Below are 19,078 nucleotides of genomic sequence, written 5' to 3'. Positions count from 1 at the left end.
CCAGTGTATTGTTGTACGTATATGAGCTTTATTTCAAAACGGTATCAATTCATAAAATACGCTGTTTCATCGCCGAGCCTTGTATTTAAATTTAAATAACGATTTAGACCTAATACTAAAACAAGCTAACTATTTATTCCTAATGGGAAATTACAACTAAAATTTAGTAAAAGCTGTTCTAATTTAAAAACAAGGAGAGTCTGGGGACAAAGGCAACGCTAGCAATGAAGCTTTGAAAGAACAAAAAGCCGGTCAGAGAGGACTGATTTTTGGTTTCAGACGGGGGAGGTCGTTCCACAGTTTAGCATCTCGATAGTGAAAGCTGCGTTTCCCCTGCTTCAGTGTTAAGTGGTCTAGGAATGAAGAGATCGTTCACAGAGCCTCTCAAGTTGAAAGAGTGAACTAGCGAAGTCCTTGTGAAAATCACTTAGCCGAGTCGGAAAGAGATTATACACCACTTTATGTACCGCTAATTGCTTGGCACGCCGGCTTTGCTCCAAAGACTAGATGACGAAGCCATATAGTTCTGAATTGGCAATTAAGCAAGCTGCCCTATTTTGTAGGTTTTGGAGTCTCAGATTGGCAGTTGCCAATGAACCCCATACAGGGCTACAATAGTGAAAGTACGGTTGAACGAAAGCGTTGTTCATGTTGATTAGTTTTCATACAGTTCTGAATTGGCAATTAAGCAAGCTGCCCTATTTTGTCGGTTTTGGAGTCTCAGATTGGCAGTTGCCGATGTAACCTCATACAGGGCTACAATAGTGAAAGTACGGTTGAACGAAGGCGTTGTTCACGTTGATTAGTTTTCCGCGGTACGCTTCAAGACTGCCAGGCGCCCAGATGCTTTTCCAACAAATGAATCTATTATTGGGACAAGTCTCTGCGACCAGTCCGATCTCCTAGTGTAAACACTACAGGTTCGATGCAAGGGGTTCAAAATAATTTACTTGATCTTGGATAGTTGATAGTCATTTTATGTTGCAGCGCACTTTTACATCACACTCTAGAGCACCGTTATTGTTAGCGTGTTAGTTCTCATAAAGTTATAGCACTATTTTCTTCTGCAGCTTTCATTTCCCTCAGTCCAACTTTCCGTGCGGTATTCAGTGCAACCATCATGGACAAGTCTTCGCCGCGGAGCCCTCGCTCACCAGTTTCTCCTCGGTTAACTCCTTCATTTAGTAATCTACAATCTGAAGTGTTGAGAAAAAGTCTCTTAAAAAGTCGTTTGACGCAGTGGAGAAGAGACAGTGTTCCTGGAAGCTCAAGACTGTCACCAAGCTGGAAATTAGTGTAAGTGGAAATGTTTTATCATAGCTAGTTACTGCAGAGGAATTGTTTATGTATTGCTGGTCACACATACTGGTGCGAGTTCATCCCTGTTCAACGGCCCTTGCTGCTCTTCCATATTTGATAATGTGAAACCGTCAAAATCTCATACAAAATCAGACAAGCGTCGTCATCATCGTCATCATCATCGCCATCAACATCATCATCATCATCATCATCATCATCATCATCATCATCATCATCAATATCGCATCTGATCATCGTAGTCCACATCCTTCATATGCAGGAACAACTGTGTAACTTGAGAGTAATGTATTATTCAGTAAATGACACAGGCATACTCGGAAAAAAATGCGAGTGCTCTTATCAGGAGTCGAACCTAAGACCTTCCGATTACTAGTTCGGATGCTCTACCGCTGAGCTAAGGCCTTTAAACTAGCATGAACTAGGCTCATGGGACAAAAATCCTGCATACTGCTTGGATTGGAATGTCATGTGTGGCATATGCGCGATGGAAATGCCAGTTCCAACTGAAGTGCATCCGACTGATGATGGACGTAATGACTACATAATTTCTTGTACTAGTACTAGACAATACCCATTCGTGATCACATTAACTACAACCAAGAGAAACTCTAAAAATGTCATCTGCATTGTAAACTGCCAGCGTTGCAACAAAACCGAGCACACAGGCAAGAAACCAGTCTGAGACTCCAAATTTAAAGGTCTTTCTTGCCTTACTAGACAGCAAGATCAAATGTGAAAGACAAATAGCCATTAGAAATTCTAATTACGAAAAATATAGAGCTAAGTGGACCACTCTCAGCAACTACGATGCGTGAAGCACTTTAAGTATGAAAGTTGAGTAAGGGGAATCTTTTATTATCTCTTGTATGTGTGGGTGGGGTGCGTGTGTGTGTATGTCTGTGTGTGTGTTGTGTTTGCATCGTATGCAGGATGACGTAGCACGTGTATTTATTTCGTAATTAGTTAAAAAGAATACAAGCAATGTAAGTACAATTTCTGTAAGTAGGTCAAGCAATGTAATGTAATGTAGTAATAGTAGTGTAACTCAAATAGTCATGTAACGTAGTATTGTTTGTATGTGTCGTTGCTATGAATAAAAAAAAAACTACAACCAAGAGAAACTCTAAAAATCTCATCTGCATTGTAAACTGCCAGCGTTGCAACAAAAACCGAGTACACAGGCGAGAAAAAAAAAACGAAGACTGAAAGACCGATCTAATGAACACTGAAGAGCAGTTGACAGACGTGTCCCTTCCTCTAGACACACTGCAGTTTCAGTCCATTTTCTTTCCAATTATCATCTACCTACCGATATAGAACTTATTGCATGTATAAGAGTTCGGGCATTCATCTCGTGACGCAAAGCTCATGTCAGAGCGTACCTTGGTATGATTGTAGGAAGAGATTTGGCTTTGCATATATTTGGTGTATTTACTGTCTTTCATGCCATATCTTGTTTACTTATAAGCGTATGATTCCCGCAATGAGCTCTAATTTGAATTATAATGTTTTCCTTAAAATATTACTGATATCAGTCTTTTGTTTTTTGGCGTCTTAAATTATAAAAGTTAGTTTATTCCCAGAATTTTCAAAATTTTCCTGGCTAGATCTACCCGGATCCGGTACTTTTGCAATTCTCCAAGACGTTTATAATTATCACTGACGAGCAAAGCAAAGGTCAATCTGAGTAGAGTAACGGGACAGCTACCTACCTCCTCACAGCCCCCCCCCCCCCCCTCGCCCCTTTCTTTGGGGATTCCTATTTTTACTCGAATCGGGCCTACACATTTTCAACATTTGACTTAGTAAAATGTTATACTGCGTAGTAAAATTGTCCTGTTCTGTTATGCATCGTGATGACTATGATGAGGGTAACATGATGTTGTAGTTTATTGCGTTGTAACAATTTTTGTTGCCAATAAAAAAAAAATAAAAACAATTATCCGAGACTCGGATTCCACCGTTTTCAAATGGGACAAAAGGCCGCGAAAAAATAGACTTTGAACGGGAAACCACAATCTGATTTTAAGCGATTGTCGAAAGTTATAAATCTTGAAAGTCTTTTTCAGTGGAGTAAGCGAAAAAAAATTGGTTTAACAGGTTGAAGTACAAGTGCAACATGTAGATAAAAAAATCGACGACCTTCGGAGGACGGTCGAGGTTGAATGTCATACCATTCTCCATTTTCCGTTCCATCCGGTTAGAACGAAAATATTCCTACCATTTGCACAATTTTTTGTCTTCTTGCGCCGTCGTTGCACCATGACATAAGATATTTGAGAGTTTGGAAAGAATGGGAGAAGAAGCGTTTCCATATTGAAAGTTTCCTGAATTTCCAACTGAGCATTTTCGCTAAATGGCCGAGGTGCACTGGGGCGAGTATTATCGGTTGACGTGACAACAAAGCTTTGCTTTGACAAAGATCAAGCTTTTGTCTTTGAAAATCCTCGAAATTTTAGCAAATATGGCTTCCAAGGCGATGAAAAAGAAAGAATCCAAAGAGAGGGTTGCTTCCGCAGCTAGAACCATACCAGAGTAAGTGAATTTGAGTAGTATTTCAGCATCTACCGGCGAAAATTTCGCGCTCAAATGGCGGGAAATGGCGGGATCTCCACGTATGGAGTGGCGATCAAGTTCTTTCTGCTTTGAGCAGTTTGAGGTGCATGTCTGGAATCTATGTGACTGAGTTATTGCATCCTTGCATTAACACATTGTTCAATTTTTTACAAATTTGCCTTGTAACGAACATTTTGCCTTATTGCAGGCTAAATGTATTTAGTCGCTTTCGTCGTCGAGTACAACCAAAATTGCTGTTGATCGCAATAGGTCGTGGGGCAACAAAATTTTGGCTGATTTTTAAAGTTCACTTTATAAAGGTACTAATGCTAAAACAATGGAACAAAAACGTACAAACCATGTTAATTAGGTTCTTCGGAACATAATCTTGATTGAAATATCAACATCAAAAAATGAGCTTGGTAAAATCTAGCTCAGATGTAGCTGCAACTTTCTGTGCTAGCTTCTAATTCTAGTCAAGTTGGTCTTGCAGTACATTTTCCACCGGCTCGTAAAATTACCTGAGTATTTCATGGTCAAAAACAAATTAAAATTGCTGTATTTTGACATCTCTTGGTGTCTTGTGTAGTAAATTTCCGACCATATAAGTATCTTTCAACGTTTTGTGACGTTGCCCGCTAATTATAGGTTTGCGGTCTTATATTGCTTTCCATCGAGAAAGTGGTTTAGGTCTCCCAGCAAGTTCGTTTCCATGAGAACAATAAAGCGAAATGACACAAAAGGACCATGGTTTAGTGATTGTAAGTGGATTTGGCACGTTTGCCAATGATTTCTACCAAAGAAAAGACAGTTGGTCGAGCTTGCAAACAAACTAGCAAAGTTTATTAAAGCTAATCAAGGAAAGTTAATATTTTGCACCGTTCGTCGAAGCGTGTTCAAAGATGTCTTCGAAAGGACAAGTTCCGCCTTCTTGGAAAGAGTTGAGGCTTGCAACGACGTCTTCCGCCAGATTTAGGCAAGTCTTACTAATCCCTTCATTGCTAGAATTTAGCAACTGTTTAGCCTATCTTCACGTAGATGTAACTCTAAATGTAAATTGAAGCATATTTGTGTAAATTGTCGTGTCATGTCACGGAATCAGCTACAAATTCTTGGTGGATTAATGTTGTAATTTTGACCCTTTGTTGAAGTGTTCATGTGTGCCCTTTATACAGCTCCGTATTTTATAGTGAAATAAGCCTAATCGAAAACCCGTTCACTTCACGAACAGGAAAATGTATTTAGGGTGCGTATTTCAGAGAAAACTTGTGGCATACCGTTTAGACACCAATCGATTTCCAAGCTTGTAAAACTTTACACCGGCCACAATAGTGTTAATAAGCCTATATTGCTACAGAGATTCTGATGTTTACATGACTCTACTCTAATCTCTCATAATACAGCAAAACTTTCGGTTTTTCCATAATATGAGTCAGAGTAAAATGTTCAAGAAAACTTGGCATATGAACGACAGACATTTAATTTAGGACTCTGTAGTTGTTATTGACTAAAAAAAATATAAGTTTGAAATATTTCCAATGCAAATCCGAATTGACATGTTGAATTAACTTCTATTAATGATCCAGGGTGAAAACACAATGCATTAGTCATATCAATGCCATCATTGTTTACCAAAAGCTTAGTTATAATGCAAACAAAAACACAAAAAATTATTAAATATGTACATGAGGATATTTTTCATGAATACAAAGAATAACACGATAGCTCAATTTTAAAATTCATACTCTTGGAGCTGCAAATGACAGTTGGTCTTCGGGGAATGTTTTAAACCAAAATTAGTTGATGTTACCATCCATCTAAACAGTAACTTTATTAACCAAAATTATTTGCAGCACTATGCTCCAGAAAAGATTACTATGCACAGGTCTTCTTCTAAAGTACACTTCAAGTTATTTTCATAAATTTTGTCAGATGTCCAAAGTAGAATAACCATCATTAAGTGTAGCTCCAGGGTTGATTATTAATTACCAGTAAGTTGAGAAATGACTACAGCTTGCATTGAGCTTTATGTGCATCTGTAATGAACTTGTCGCTTTGTGACTAAATTTATAACACCTATCAGTGTCATGCCCTAGGGTTGGGAGGGGGGGCAGACCCAGGGGATTTTTCCATTTTTTAGGATAGCGGAGTCAGATTCCTGAGCACCAAACTAACCTTTTCTCTGCTAACTGTATGTCAAATTATAATTCCTATTCTGGAAGTCAAGGTTGATGTAAACTCTAACCATGTAACAATATTGCTCTGCATTCAATTTCCCAGGGGTAATACATCAGTCAATCCCATCAGTGTCCATCCCCCCGCTCTCCACTGGGAAAAAAAAAAAAACAAACAAACAAACAACAGGACAATGCTCCCAACCCTAAAAATCAATACAGCTGCAGGTTATCAAGTTCCAGTAAAAATAGAGCTTTTAAAATGTGCAGGTCTCCTGCGTTGTCCGTCCACAGGATCCAAGCATTACTTAGTATATACCCCCGGGCATTTGACAGTCTCGCAATTTTCACCTCACAGCACTGTCACTTCTTTAATGATAAGTTCATTGGCAAAGATGTTATGTTAATAACAAAGATGTTTGTTAATACCTGAGGTATTTGAGACTTAGTTTGGCCTGAATTAGCTTTGAATAGAATGAAGGTAAGGTAAATCAGCTAATTTTTTAGCCTTAACATGGGACATATGAAAAGCTCGTTTTCCCTTGCTGTGAGGCGTTAATTTTGTCAGTTTGTTTTCAAAAAATCCTAATACCCAGGGGTCAGCCTGGGAGGCGTAGGTGGGTACTGCTGGGAATGATTGATATATACCCTACCCCCCACCCCTGGGGCTTAACATTGATACTCCAGTGCATAAGGTGCACCCACAAATTACAGGTAAAGTGATTAACATCAAGAGTATTCGGCTGTAACAAGTGTTACATAAGTCAAGCCTTTTGTGAAATGAAACAATGGATATGTGAATAATGTTATTAGATAGAACAGAATATTTACAGTACATGTGGTACATGCCAAACACATGTAGGTTGCAGATTTTTGTTAATCATCGATCTAACATGTACATGTATATCCACTCTGATCAAGCTGTGGCATATATAATTGTGGTCTAGATAATTTGGCCCATAGTTCTGTGGTCACTCAGAGTTTACAACTTTGTCAATGTGTGCGGGTTTTTTGCAGAATGCCAAACATAGTTTGACACACAGTTTTTAGGGTGAAACTCTCATTTACAAATTTTGAGTTAAGCAATAAGCGATATTATTTTATGTGCCTTTAAAGCACTCCTTTCACTACTGCATCTGTCTAGGGTTAAACACTGATTCTATAGACAGTTAGTTTTTAGTTGTTTTAAGGCAGAGACTTGATAATAATGGGACTCAGATTTGGCATTTGGCGTACCCTGCTGTTGCTGTTGAGATCAAAAGTAACTTTAATAATTGTTATTGCGTCGACGAAGGAGACACTTCCTAATTGAGTCGTCCCAATACTGTCCATCATGCCCAGCGCGCGTGTTCCTTAGCGCAAAAAATCGAGAAAATATGTCAGTGCAAAATCGCACCGTCACAATAGCATAATGAACATGACAGTCCATCATGCCCAGCGCGTTTCGTACCCAGTGCCTACCGCTGTAAATGTTCAGCGGCAGCAGCCTACCGCTGTAAATGTTCCTAAGCGCGAGTAATCGAGAAAAGAGGTAGTATATCGGATAGGATGGTATATCGGATGGGATTGATATAAAAATAGATATTAATAATGTTTTGAAAAAACACACATACACACGCGCGCGCGCGTTTCGGGTATATAACCCTTGCTCAGTGTGGAGAAAACCGCTTTTTGTACTAAGAATCTACCTCTGTGCACATGCATGTTATCAAGCGCGAGAAATCTAGAAAAGGTTGTATATCGGATATGATTGATATAAAAATAAATATCAAAAAGTGCAAAAATGGTTTAAAAAAACACAGTTTCTACAGTGTGGTCATGTCATGCATCTCCGAGGAACTTTTCTTTCACCGTTCATTATAAAAACGTCACAATAGCATCTTAACGTCCCGCGTGCGTTTCATCCGTTCCTTGTGGTTGCTACGAAAAGTACAAAACGTAAAGTACAAGACAAGGCAAGATCCTTTTCTTTCTGAAATATTCGCCGCATCCTTGGTAGGATGCCCTATAAACACCTGGGACTGGTAGCATAAAACGTTTCTAACGGCTGTTGACAATTGTTCCGAGAAAATAAGCTAATGTTTTGCAACTATACTTACAGTTTCCTGTAATCTTAACATGATTAATGCAACCCAGTAGGGTGCCTTAGGGCCTAAGTCGACGCACTATAATCTTCGATTACTACTGGTCTACAAATCAGATTGGTGGCCAATTGTTCGATGAACACTCAAACCTGGTAGAGTTAAATTGATTTTAGCAATCAGCTTGGCCTACACTATAGAATGAAATGTTACTATCTTACAAAAGTGAAATTGTTTAACCAGGCCTTGTCTAGCAACACAGGATTGTGATGTGTTAAATTCTGCCAAATCCCTTTATGTTACTGTCTGTTGAAGTGTCTGTCTACACCTTAGCTTAGTGTGTGCCCCTTTGAGTGCCCCTGTGAGTTATGATTTTGCACTACTCTTAAAGTACTTACGGGATGATGTTCTTCTAGAGATGATCTCTTCACTTCTATTATGATTATGAGTACACCTTCTTTTGCACTGAAGCTTCTACAGTCAACTTATATGCAAATTCATCTCTAGTGTCAACATTTCTTTAATCAATTTTTGGATATTTGAGTTGCTAAGATACACTGTTGTAAAATCTGCAGTTGATAATTTGGCTTTGGAGTTACCTGCACTGAACAAGATTTATTTTTATAATCAGTTTTTGTTTCCACCAAACTGAAATGAGCAATCTGCTAAGTCCAGGCAACACAAGAACATTTAGAAAGTATGAGCTCTATTGACCTGTTTACATTTTAAATTCAGTGAATTTTGTTCTGTAACAGTGTGATCAGTTTTAAAGTTAATGCGCAATTGTCTGAAGTCGCAAAGTTCTACTGACAGTACTGTTTCGTTTTAACAATAATTTAATTGATCTGGCAATATTCTTCTGGTATGTAGCACTAAGGGAGTTTCATTTATAATAGCATGTATAAGTTTTAAAGCAAGTGAGCAAGAAGTAATTTCAGGTGGCAGTTGAACAGTCATACATCATTGTCTTTAACAAGGGTTAAGATATATACAGCCAGCAATAATTACATTATTTTTTTACAGATATCCAATGTGTCTTGTGCCTGGCCTCTCAAAAAAAAAACCTACTGTAAGAAATAAACTGAATATTTAGACCGAATTGCTACACAGTATAACTGAATGGCTCTTAAGTATCTCTCCAACTTGTTCCTTTTTACAGGCAATCAGTGGCACCAAGTGTTGTGGGCTCACTGAATGAAAAAGAGGAGAAAGCTAAGAAAGCTAAGCAGCCAATTGTCATTTGGCCTGAGTGGACTGAACAGGATATTGGACAGGAAAAATGGGTAAGGGTGTTATTGCACTCAATTTGGAATGATTTAGTCTACTGTGTACACCACAGTATGTAAGAAAAAGAAAATAGTATACCAGTTTATGGTACATGAAATTATTTTAATGGGCAACTTTTGAAACGTAAAAGAAATAAATGTCACGTCATTTCTGTATCATGGGCAGTGTTATCCATGCCATTTTTTCTTTAACATGGGCATCTGTGATTGCAAAATAGAATGAAATGGATAAAGCTTGTCATTCTGTTAAAAAAAAAGCATAGTGCACAAATCTTTAAATAAATTGTCCATGGAAACAGAAATTATTTCTTGGAAAATTTGCTTCCTGTTTTTTTTCCCATACATGTATGACTCCACATGCTCGTTTGATGCCAATTTACATTTAAACCCATGAAATGTTTGTCGTACATTGTACATTGTACATTAACTGTTGGAACACTTTTTGAACCAATCCAAAACGTTTACCTGCATAATTTAACAAGGAAGTGGTTATGTTTTTAATCTGACTTTTCCCATGTTTTTTCTGCCATGTAAAATGTTTGTAAATTTTGAGTTATCATTGCTTTCAACGTGTTTATGTTGTAGGTTAAAATGAATCCCAGGTTAAAATGATTTCAACCTAGGTTGATTTGTATTTTCCCTTGTTTCAGATGTAAATTACCCGACCTTAACAAAGGAAAATGCAAATCAACCTAGGTTGAAATCATTTTAACCTGGGATTCATTTTAACCTACAACATTTATATTAATATAATTATACCAACTCTCAAGATGGGTGTCGTGCTTGCTCAATGGTGACAGTAGTTAGCCAAAACGGCAGTGTATTGGCATTTATGATATTTGTTCTGTGTGTACAGCATTGTTTCAATTTCTTTAAAAATTATTCTAACTTTGGATTTCATCATTTAATTTTAGGACACAGCTCACAAAGCAAAGGAGAAAGAAAAGGGTAAAAGTCCAAACCCAGTAAGTGTCCTGTACAGTCATGAATGACAATCCTTTTGTTTATTTGTTTACAAGTACAGTGTACATTATTTTCTATAAGTAAGAGCTTTAAATAGAGGACTGTTTGTGATTCATGTGTGGTAAGAACAACCTCAGCTAGTCACACCATAACAGGTAACAGATGAATTGCAGGCTTTTGCCCAATGGTGTAACGAGTATGGTTACATGAAGTACAAGTCTAGTTCCCGCCTTGCGTGTCACGTGACCGAGCTTTTAGGAAGCCATCTTGAAGTTTTGTTGTCGCTGTTCAACCGGAATAAATAAGTTGTGTTTTGCGGACTCTGTGTCTTTCCGCCTGTCGTTACATGGTGTCAGAAGTTTCCCGGATCCACACGTCACGAAAAGGAATGATTTGTGGCAGAAGCTACCGAATTTATGCCTGAAACCAGTGTTAAAGATAGCGAAAGTCCGGCTTCAAGTTTGATAACCATGGCGAATTTCCAAATACCTCCTCCTGACATACTCGAGCTTAACGATGGTTCGACAGCGTCCAATTGGCGAACTTGGGTTTCTGCTTGGAATAATTACAGGCTGGCTACGAAGCTAGATAAAGAGGAAGAAGCACGCCAAGTAGCAACACTTTTGGCCGTAATTGGAAAAGAAGCGAACAAGGTGTTTCGTACTTTCACGTGGGCCTCGCCAGACGACGCGAAGAAAATCGCTGCGGTTGTAAGCAAGTTCGAAGAGTATTGGATTCCCAGGGAAAACACTATTTACGAACATTTTCTTTTCTTTACGCGGGATCAGCGGGAATCTGAAACTGTTGATCAATATTTGACGGAGCTTCGCCAAATTGCAGCAAATTGTGATTTCGAGTCAATCACACCCGATCAGCTTCTCCGGGATCGACTGGTGACAGGTACCAAAACTGCCAAGGTACGTGAAAATTTGCTCAAAGAGAAGAAATTGACTCTTGAGAAAGCTATAGATATCGCTCGTGCCGCCGAGAGTACGGCTGTTCAAATGAAAGTTATGTCTGCTGAGTCTGGATTGAGTGCTGTGAAAGAGAAAGAGAAAGAGCAGTCAGAAAATGTCCCATCTGTCAGCAGTGGCTGGATCAAGGACTGCAGATTCTGTGGCAGGAACCACGAAAGACGTAGCTGCCCTGCCTTTGGCCAGATTTGTGCATATTGTAAAAAAAGGAATCATTTTGTTGTCAAGTGCCCAGCAAAAAGCAAGGTGTCTTCTGTCCAAGAGCGATTTTATTTAAGTGCCGCAGGTGTTGGAAACGGAGGTCGTGAGATGGTTACCCTCACTGTATCAAAAGAGTCTAACCCCCTTTCAGGTCATGATGTAATCTTCTTGATGGACACGGGGGCTGAATGCAATCTTTTGCCCTTGGATGTGTACAAGAAGGTGACTGGCGATCTGCACTTGAATTTCCTCAATGCACGCGGCAAGTCAATCCTGGTTTTAGCTAATGGAGATGAGCAACCCATCGAGGGCAAAGCCACAGTGTATGTCTCCCGCAAAGGAAACGCACACAAAATTGAAGTCAATGTAGTCAGGGGCCATGGGTATGAGCCCATACTGTCTAAGCAGACAATGCTGGAAATGAACTTGATAAAGATTCTAGACAGTGACCGAGATCCACGCGTCAATGTACTGAAGTCCGACACAGAACCATTGCTGGAAGAGTATGACGATGTATTTGAAGGCCTTGGAAAGTTGGACGGACAGTACCACTTGTAACAGACGAGTCCATCAGACCTGTAGTGCATCCTCCGCGGCGTTTACCTGTTGCGATGACTGAGCGAGTTCAGCGGAAACTCGAAGAAATGGTAGCTGCTAACATAATCGAACAAGTCGACCATCCTACTGACTGGGTATCCAGTATGCTAGTGGTGACCAAGCCATCCACCGAAGCTGAGGGGGAAACCAAGTTACGCATCTGTTTGGATCCCAGGGATCTGAATCTTGCCATAAAGCGTGAACACTTCCCGATGCCGACAATTGAAGAGATTGCAACTAGGCTGAATGGGGCAAAATTGTTCAGTGTTTTTGATGCCAGTAATGGTTTCTGGCAAGTGGAACTTGACGATGAGTCTAGTAGTTTAACAACGTTTAACACCCCGTTCGGGCGCTACCGTTGGAAGCGAATGCCATTCGGCATCAATAGTGCACCGGAAGTTTGGCAGCGCAAAATGCGAGAGCACATTGAGGGGCTTAAAGGAGTAGAAGTAATTGCAGATGATTTTGTGATCGTTGGATTTGGCAACACACCTGCTGAGTGGCAGACAGACCATGACCGGAATGTGCGTGCCTTCCTAGACCGTTGCCGTGAGAGAAACCTGAAGTTGAACAAGAAGAAAGCCCGACTGAGACAGCAAGAAGTTCCCTTCATCGGACACATTCTAACCCGTGAGGGACTGAAACCAGATCCACACAAGGTTGAGGCAATTGTGGGGATGGCAGACCCGACTGATGTCCAGTCCTTACGTAGGTTCCTGGGCATGGTGAACTACTTGGCAAAGTTCCTCCCACGTCTATCCGAAGAAACAGAAGTCTTGAGAAAACTCACTGAAAAGGATGCTGAGTGGTGTTGGCTGCAAAGTCATACTGATGCTATGGCCCATGTCAAGGAAATGATTGTATCTGCACCTGTACTTGCCTACTATGACGTGAATAAGCCAGTGGTCATTCAATGCGATGCTTCCCAAAGTGGACTTGGTGCAGCTCTGCTACAGGAGGAGCACCCAGTGGCTTACAGCTCTCGTGTGATGACTCAAACGGAACAAAACTATGCGCAGATTGAAAAAGAGCTACTCGCCATAGTTTATGCTTGTGAGAAATTTGATCAGTACATTTTTGGAAGGAGCAATGTAATTGTGCAGTCAGACCACAAGCCGTTGGAAACCATATTCAAGAAGCCAATCCACAGTTCGCCAAAACGCCTTCAACGCATGCGTCTCCGCTTACAGAACTATGACATCCAAGTGGTATACAAGAAAGGAGAGACCATGTTCTTGGCTGACACATTAAGTCGCGCTTACTTGGAAAAGGAACCAGTGAGTCAGACCCAGGACAGTGACGTCCGTTCTGTCAGAGAACGACTGTTCGCTTTTGAGTTAGAGCAGATTAAAAATGGTGAAGATCTAAGTGTCTCCCCCACTCGCCTGGAAGAGCTGCGCAAGGAGACTGCTCAGGATGAAGAATTACAGACCCTGTCTGATGTTATTCATGAGGGTTGGCCAGAGACCCTGTCAGAAGCTCACAAATATGACCGGCGTCGGGGGCAAGTAATTGAGCTGTATTGGAACAGCCGTGATGAGCTGACCATAGAAGATGGATTGGTATACAAGGGTCATCGCCTTGTGATACCATTTAAGGAGCGTTCTGGTGTTGTAAAGAGCCTGCATGAATCACATATTGGAATAGAAGGAACATTGCGTCGTGCCCGCGACATTGTTTACTGGCCTGGAATCGCAGCCCAGCTCAAAGATCACTTGTCAAGGTGTGGAATCTGTAACCGTTATCAGCCCGAACAATGTAATGAGCCTTTAAAGCCTCATGATGTGCCTAATTTGCCATGGCAGAAAGTTGGTGTTGATCTTTTCGTGCTGGATGGGCAATCATTTTTGATAGCCGTTGATTACTACTCTGGCTATTTTGAAGTGCAAGATATGAGTAGCACCACCAGCAACCGTGTTATCACCATTCTAAAGGCGTGGTTTTCCAGGCATGGTATTCCTGTGACTCTCATCAGTGACAATGGGCCCCCCTTCAGCAGTGAAGATTTCCAGACCTTCAGTAAGGAATGGGATTTTCACCACGTCACATCAAGCCCTTATCACGCACAAAGTAATAGTCGTGTGGAAAATGCAGTTAAGACTTGCAAGTCATTGCTGACCAAAGCCCGAGCTGATAAGTGTGATCCTCTGCTGGCGTTACTTGAGTGGCGCAACACACCAATTGAGGGTATGAATGCTTCTCCTGTTCAGCTACTATATGGTAGGGGAACACGCACCCGTCTCCCAGTAGCCAAGCAATTGTTAACTCCACAGGTGATAACTGATGTCCCCGAAAAGATCAAGATTAGAAAGCAGAAGCAGAAATACTACAGTACTGTGCAAAAGTAATGAGAGCGAAATTCGTCGAAATTCGTCCTTTGTTCTCACGAATATTCAAGGAAATTTCGAACGATATTTCGCGATCTTTCTTCGAAAATTCGAAGAACTTTCGAAGAAATGTTGCGTGGTCAATCGAAAATTCGAAAAAGCTAACGAAATTTCGATGAAACGAAGTTTCGAAAGAGCGAAATAGCGAAGAATTTTCGCAAAAGCAAGAGGAAACATCGAAGAATTTTCGAAATAACGAAAGGAACATGGAAATTTCGTGACGTGCAGTAAGATAAACATTACACTGTATCATCCAAAGCCTACGCGGTGACATGCATGTACTGTATTCGTTTTTATTTTACCACGCATATTTCTTTTGCTCTACAGTATGAAAGCTTTTTGGGACATACATACATGTAGAGATAATCTTCACATCGGCTAAAAACATCATTTTCGTTGAATGTGATTTAATCTGACAAAAGATCGTGACTTTCAAATCGGACATCTTTGTCGACTCAAATACCGCAAAACGCGGATAATTATGTAAAGGTATTCAATTTGGGTTCAAAATCAGGATGCGCATGAACTTTGACGGGGATGTGGGACACATAATCTGGTAGATGTTATTAAAAAGGATACAAACAAAAAGCGCTGAAGCACTGTTCCACGTGCGACGACACAAGAAAGCAATCGTGAAGCGAACGGCCGACTGTGCATTGTCAATTTTACCACCTCCAACGGCAAATTTATCCAGTGGACTTTCTATTTCTGTTCTGGGTAAATGTTTTCTCATATTAAAGTTTGCCAAACACGTTGGTAAGATGTGGAATCATCCTCAGATAAACCGGAATCAAACAAACCGCGTGACATTTTGTTTACATTTATGTGAGCGATGGTATGGTGCCCAGACTCCTCTCTTCTCGCAAATGCTTTGGTTGCTACGGGCGCATTCTTTTGAATTAGGTGAAATGAACAATAGATTGATGTTGCTTTACTAAAACATCATTTTATAACCCACTACTTTATCATTTTTAATCGAATGTATGCCAACTTCGGCCATCGTACCTAATCGAACTCGATCAAAGTTCGATGGGGTTCGATTGCTCCCATTTTATTTTTGTGAGAGTTCGAATGTGAAAGCAAGAAAGCAAGTTCTAATCTTTCTACCTTTTATTGGTTAACAAACTTACATGACAAAAGAAACTGAAAAAATTGAAGCTACCCTATTATTACATGAATTGATCTGAAAATAAATCTATCTTGTTTGATGCATTTGACATGGAAAATTTCAAACGTCTATTCTTGCCTAGTTGTCTTTCGAAGGTTTTGGCATCGCTTGCCGATACTAATCTTGCACGCCTCCCAGATCTTGTTTTTATCTTCGGCATTTCTGCACATGTAGCCAAAGGCTGATGTCACTTCCGCTGAAAAGGAAAACAGCAACAATACAAAGTTAGGGTAAGTTTCTAAATACCTTATAGTGTCTGATTAACATTGAATTTGAGACCACTATTCGAGCACACCAATGACGTTCAATTACTTTGCCAATTACTCAATTTTAAAGGTGTATTGAAATCGACAAACACGCATAAATCCAGTGGTAGCGTGATTGATAGGTAAGACGTTTCCCGCCGAAAGTTATAGAAGAAACTAAGATGCCATAATGTTTCAGTATTAGGGACATCATAACATATCACTGCAATGTATTTATATGCTAACAAGCTTACCTTTTATTGCAGCAATGACACTTGGATCCAGGGCAGCAAATTCTTTGGTTCCGTGCACAGTAGACTTAACGAGAGTCTCCTTGGAGAAGAGTTTGTCGCTGAGACGAAGGGCCATTGCTGTTGGCTGGTATTTTGGAGAGTCCATCCTTGTTCTTTGCGCGATCTTCGGACTGTTGATGCGTGGACTGTTACACCACGCCTGGCAAGCCTCTTCTGGATCTGGTGGCTAGTTGTTTCATCGTTTTCCCTCATCTGAACGTCGATGAAGGTTTTGGCTGCTTCGTTCAGTTTTCTCGGCCGACCAGATCTGGCGAGGTTATCGATCGATCCGGTAAGTTTCACTTTCTTGACTATTCTTGCTACGCTCGGATAACTAACTCGGAGACCTTCATCCACTAACTGTTTCAAAATTGCAATAGGTTGAAGACCAAATTCATCGAGAGCATGAATCCGCTTTCGTGTATAGCTAGATACCTTCGGCATGATTGCAGACTTAGTAATAGATATGCGAGGTCGATCCAAACAAACTACCTGAACCACGGTTGCCATGATTACGTATCCATCTATTGTTGTTGAGATGAAACCTCGAGTGAATTGAATATATTACTGTAACTTAAAGCGTCATTTTAAGAGAATCGTTTGCCGAAAATTCGATACCTTTCTCTCGAAAAATCGAATTCCTCTTCGAAAATTCGAGACTGACCTTCCGAAATTTCGAATAGCCGCTCGAAAATTCGAACGAATTTTCGAGTTGTATTTCGCCGACAAGGCCGTAATTTCGATCGTGTCAAAACAATAGCGGCTTCGAAAATTCGCGGAAGATTCGTTCAAGTTTCGTGTCCTTCGAAATTTCGCTGTTTTTCGCTACTTTTCGCCGAATTTCGGCGAAATTCGTCGAAATTCGCTCTCATTACTTTTGCACAGTACTGTACTATGATCGTCACTCACATGAACTGCCAAAATTGCTTGACGGTGATGCCATTAGAATGCGATTGCCACGCGAGAAGGAATGGTCACTGGGGCGCATCATTGGAGAGGAGGGGACCCGTTCCTACTTGGTTGAAGTGAACGGAAAGCATTATCGTCGGAACCGCAAATGGCTCAGAGCAACACCCGAGGAGTTACCGGAGTCAGTGGAGACAAACCTCGACATGACCAATCCAATGGAACTGGTAGAGTCAAGTCCTGCTGAGCCGCCACAGGCAATGATACCATCATCACCAGTGGTTTCTGGGCCTCATACTGAAGGTCGTCCAGTGCGGGACCGCCGCCCCCCAGTGTGGTTAAAAGATTATGAGTGCTGAAATAAGACACTGACTCTGCCTTGTTGCCCCTTTTTTCAATTTGGCTTTATTACGTACTTTTGCAGGGGCGTTTTAATATAGGAGACTTTCTAAGGCAGATTTGAACATTATGTTATTGCTTTTTTATTATCATTAACGTTCTGTATGCATAAACTAAACTATTAGACTTAGGAAGGGAGATGTAACGAGTATGGTTACATGAAGTACAAGTCTAGTTCCCGCCTTGCGTGTCACGTGACCGAGCTTGTAGGAAGCCATCTTGAAGTTTTGTTGTCGCTGTTCAACCAGAATAAATAAGTTGTGTTTTGCGGACTCTGTGTCTTTCCGCCTGTCGTTACAAATGGCAGACTGATTCTTGCGAAATCAAAAATCAAACCAAGAAATCTGGAAGTAATTATTTTTTGTTGATGGAGTTGCAAATATTTGAAGCTGTATTTGAAAATTCTTAGATTTATTTATATTTAATTTGTCATGTTGATTTGTAGCACCCATATGAAGACCCTGAAGGCAGGATAGATTTACCAGCTTCAATAAAATGCCAAGTTGATCACTGGAAGAGGCCTGTGGAATTCATTATGGAAAAGGTATGCAATGTTAAGTCCAAGTCAGACGGCAGAGTGTGAAGATATCTGCTTTCACATTTATTGCAGCCTGACTCATGTTCATGTATATAAATTATGCTGACCTGTTGACTTGCAACAGTTGCATTTTACTTTGATTGAATTTGTATCAGAGTTAACAAATGCAAGGTTTTCAGTACTTATCTCCTGCCCAGACAAAAGTCAGTATGGCTGCACATACATGTACAAACAGGGATGTCAATCATTGATCCTAGGAGAAGCCAGCTCCACAAGAATACACTTAATAGCCTGTAATAAACAAGGAGAACATTAGAGGCATTAGTGTCCCACTCCTGCTGTTTTCATACTCTGTGTAATCGGCTACCCTTTACTGTAGTTGCTGGCTACAGTCGGCAGCTACGAGCTGTCCACTGCTGATGACAGACCTGACAGTGCTATGTGTACGTAATTTTATTTTTCTTAGCATGATCATCATCCACATCATCACCATCATTGACCCTTAAGCATGATTGTCTTTATTAAGTCCACTTAACACCTGCATGTAGTTGATGTGACTAATTGCCGTTCAGACAAAAGACAGATGAAATCTACTTTCAAATTCCTAAATTGTCTAAATAAATGCATTAACTGGTGCACCATAAAATTTATGTATGGAGGTTTGACTGTTTAATTTAATGATTTAATATTATTAGGAAATGAATTCATACATTGTACAAGTCATGCATTTAATGCCATAATAAGTTATATTGTGTGGTTCCAGAAAATATCCATACCCCCACCATGGAGGGAATTTCACAAAGGACCCCCCACCCCCCAGGATGTTGAATTTTGGCATAGAAATTACGATAATAGTTTTGGACTTTAAGTTGAAATATTTTGGACAAAATAAGTTTTAACACGGGTCAGTTTTGACAAACCAGTTATAACTGACCGCGGGAATTGACCTTTGCCCGTAACTCTACACAGCATACAAATATAACACACAAA

At 40.3% G+C, this 19,078-nt stretch overlaps 1 protein-coding gene and 1 long non-coding RNA gene across 3 annotated transcripts in view; one reads left to right on the top strand and one right to left on the bottom strand.

Annotated features, from left to right (window-relative positions):
- Positions 1-3,710: 3,710 nt before the first annotated feature.
- LOC146453874 (androglobin-like) overlaps positions 3,711-19,078 on the top strand; it is a 46,698-nt gene continuing 31,330 nt past the window's right edge. For both annotated transcript variants that reach the window (XM_085096108.1, XM_085096107.1), the window contains exons 1-4: positions 3,711-3,855; positions 9,291-9,414; positions 10,332-10,382; positions 17,996-18,094. In XM_085096108.1, the coding sequence (XP_084952234.1) occupies positions 3,785-3,855; positions 9,291-9,414; positions 10,332-10,382; positions 17,996-18,094 (345 nt within the window). In that variant the 5' untranslated portion in view covers positions 3,711-3,784. The remainder of the gene's footprint in view (positions 3,856-9,290; positions 9,415-10,331; positions 10,383-17,995; positions 18,095-19,078) is intronic.
- LOC146453875 (uncharacterized) lies at positions 14,481-16,326 on the bottom strand. The gene is made up of 2 exons (XR_014859404.1): positions 16,207-16,326; positions 14,481-15,903 (listed from the first exon to the last, which is right to left on the bottom strand). It is a non-coding gene; the product is annotated as an uncharacterized LOC146453875 (long non-coding RNA).

This window comes from Pavona decussata, unplaced genomic scaffold, assembly GCF_977016875.1.
Source record: "Pavona decussata unplaced genomic scaffold, jaPavDecu1.1 SCAFFOLD_322, whole genome shotgun sequence".
NCBI classification, from domain to species: domain Eukaryota; kingdom Metazoa; phylum Cnidaria; class Anthozoa; order Scleractinia; family Agariciidae; genus Pavona; species Pavona decussata.
Note: the sequence above shows the minus strand (reverse complement) of the source record. Positions and strands in the feature narration are given on the sequence as shown.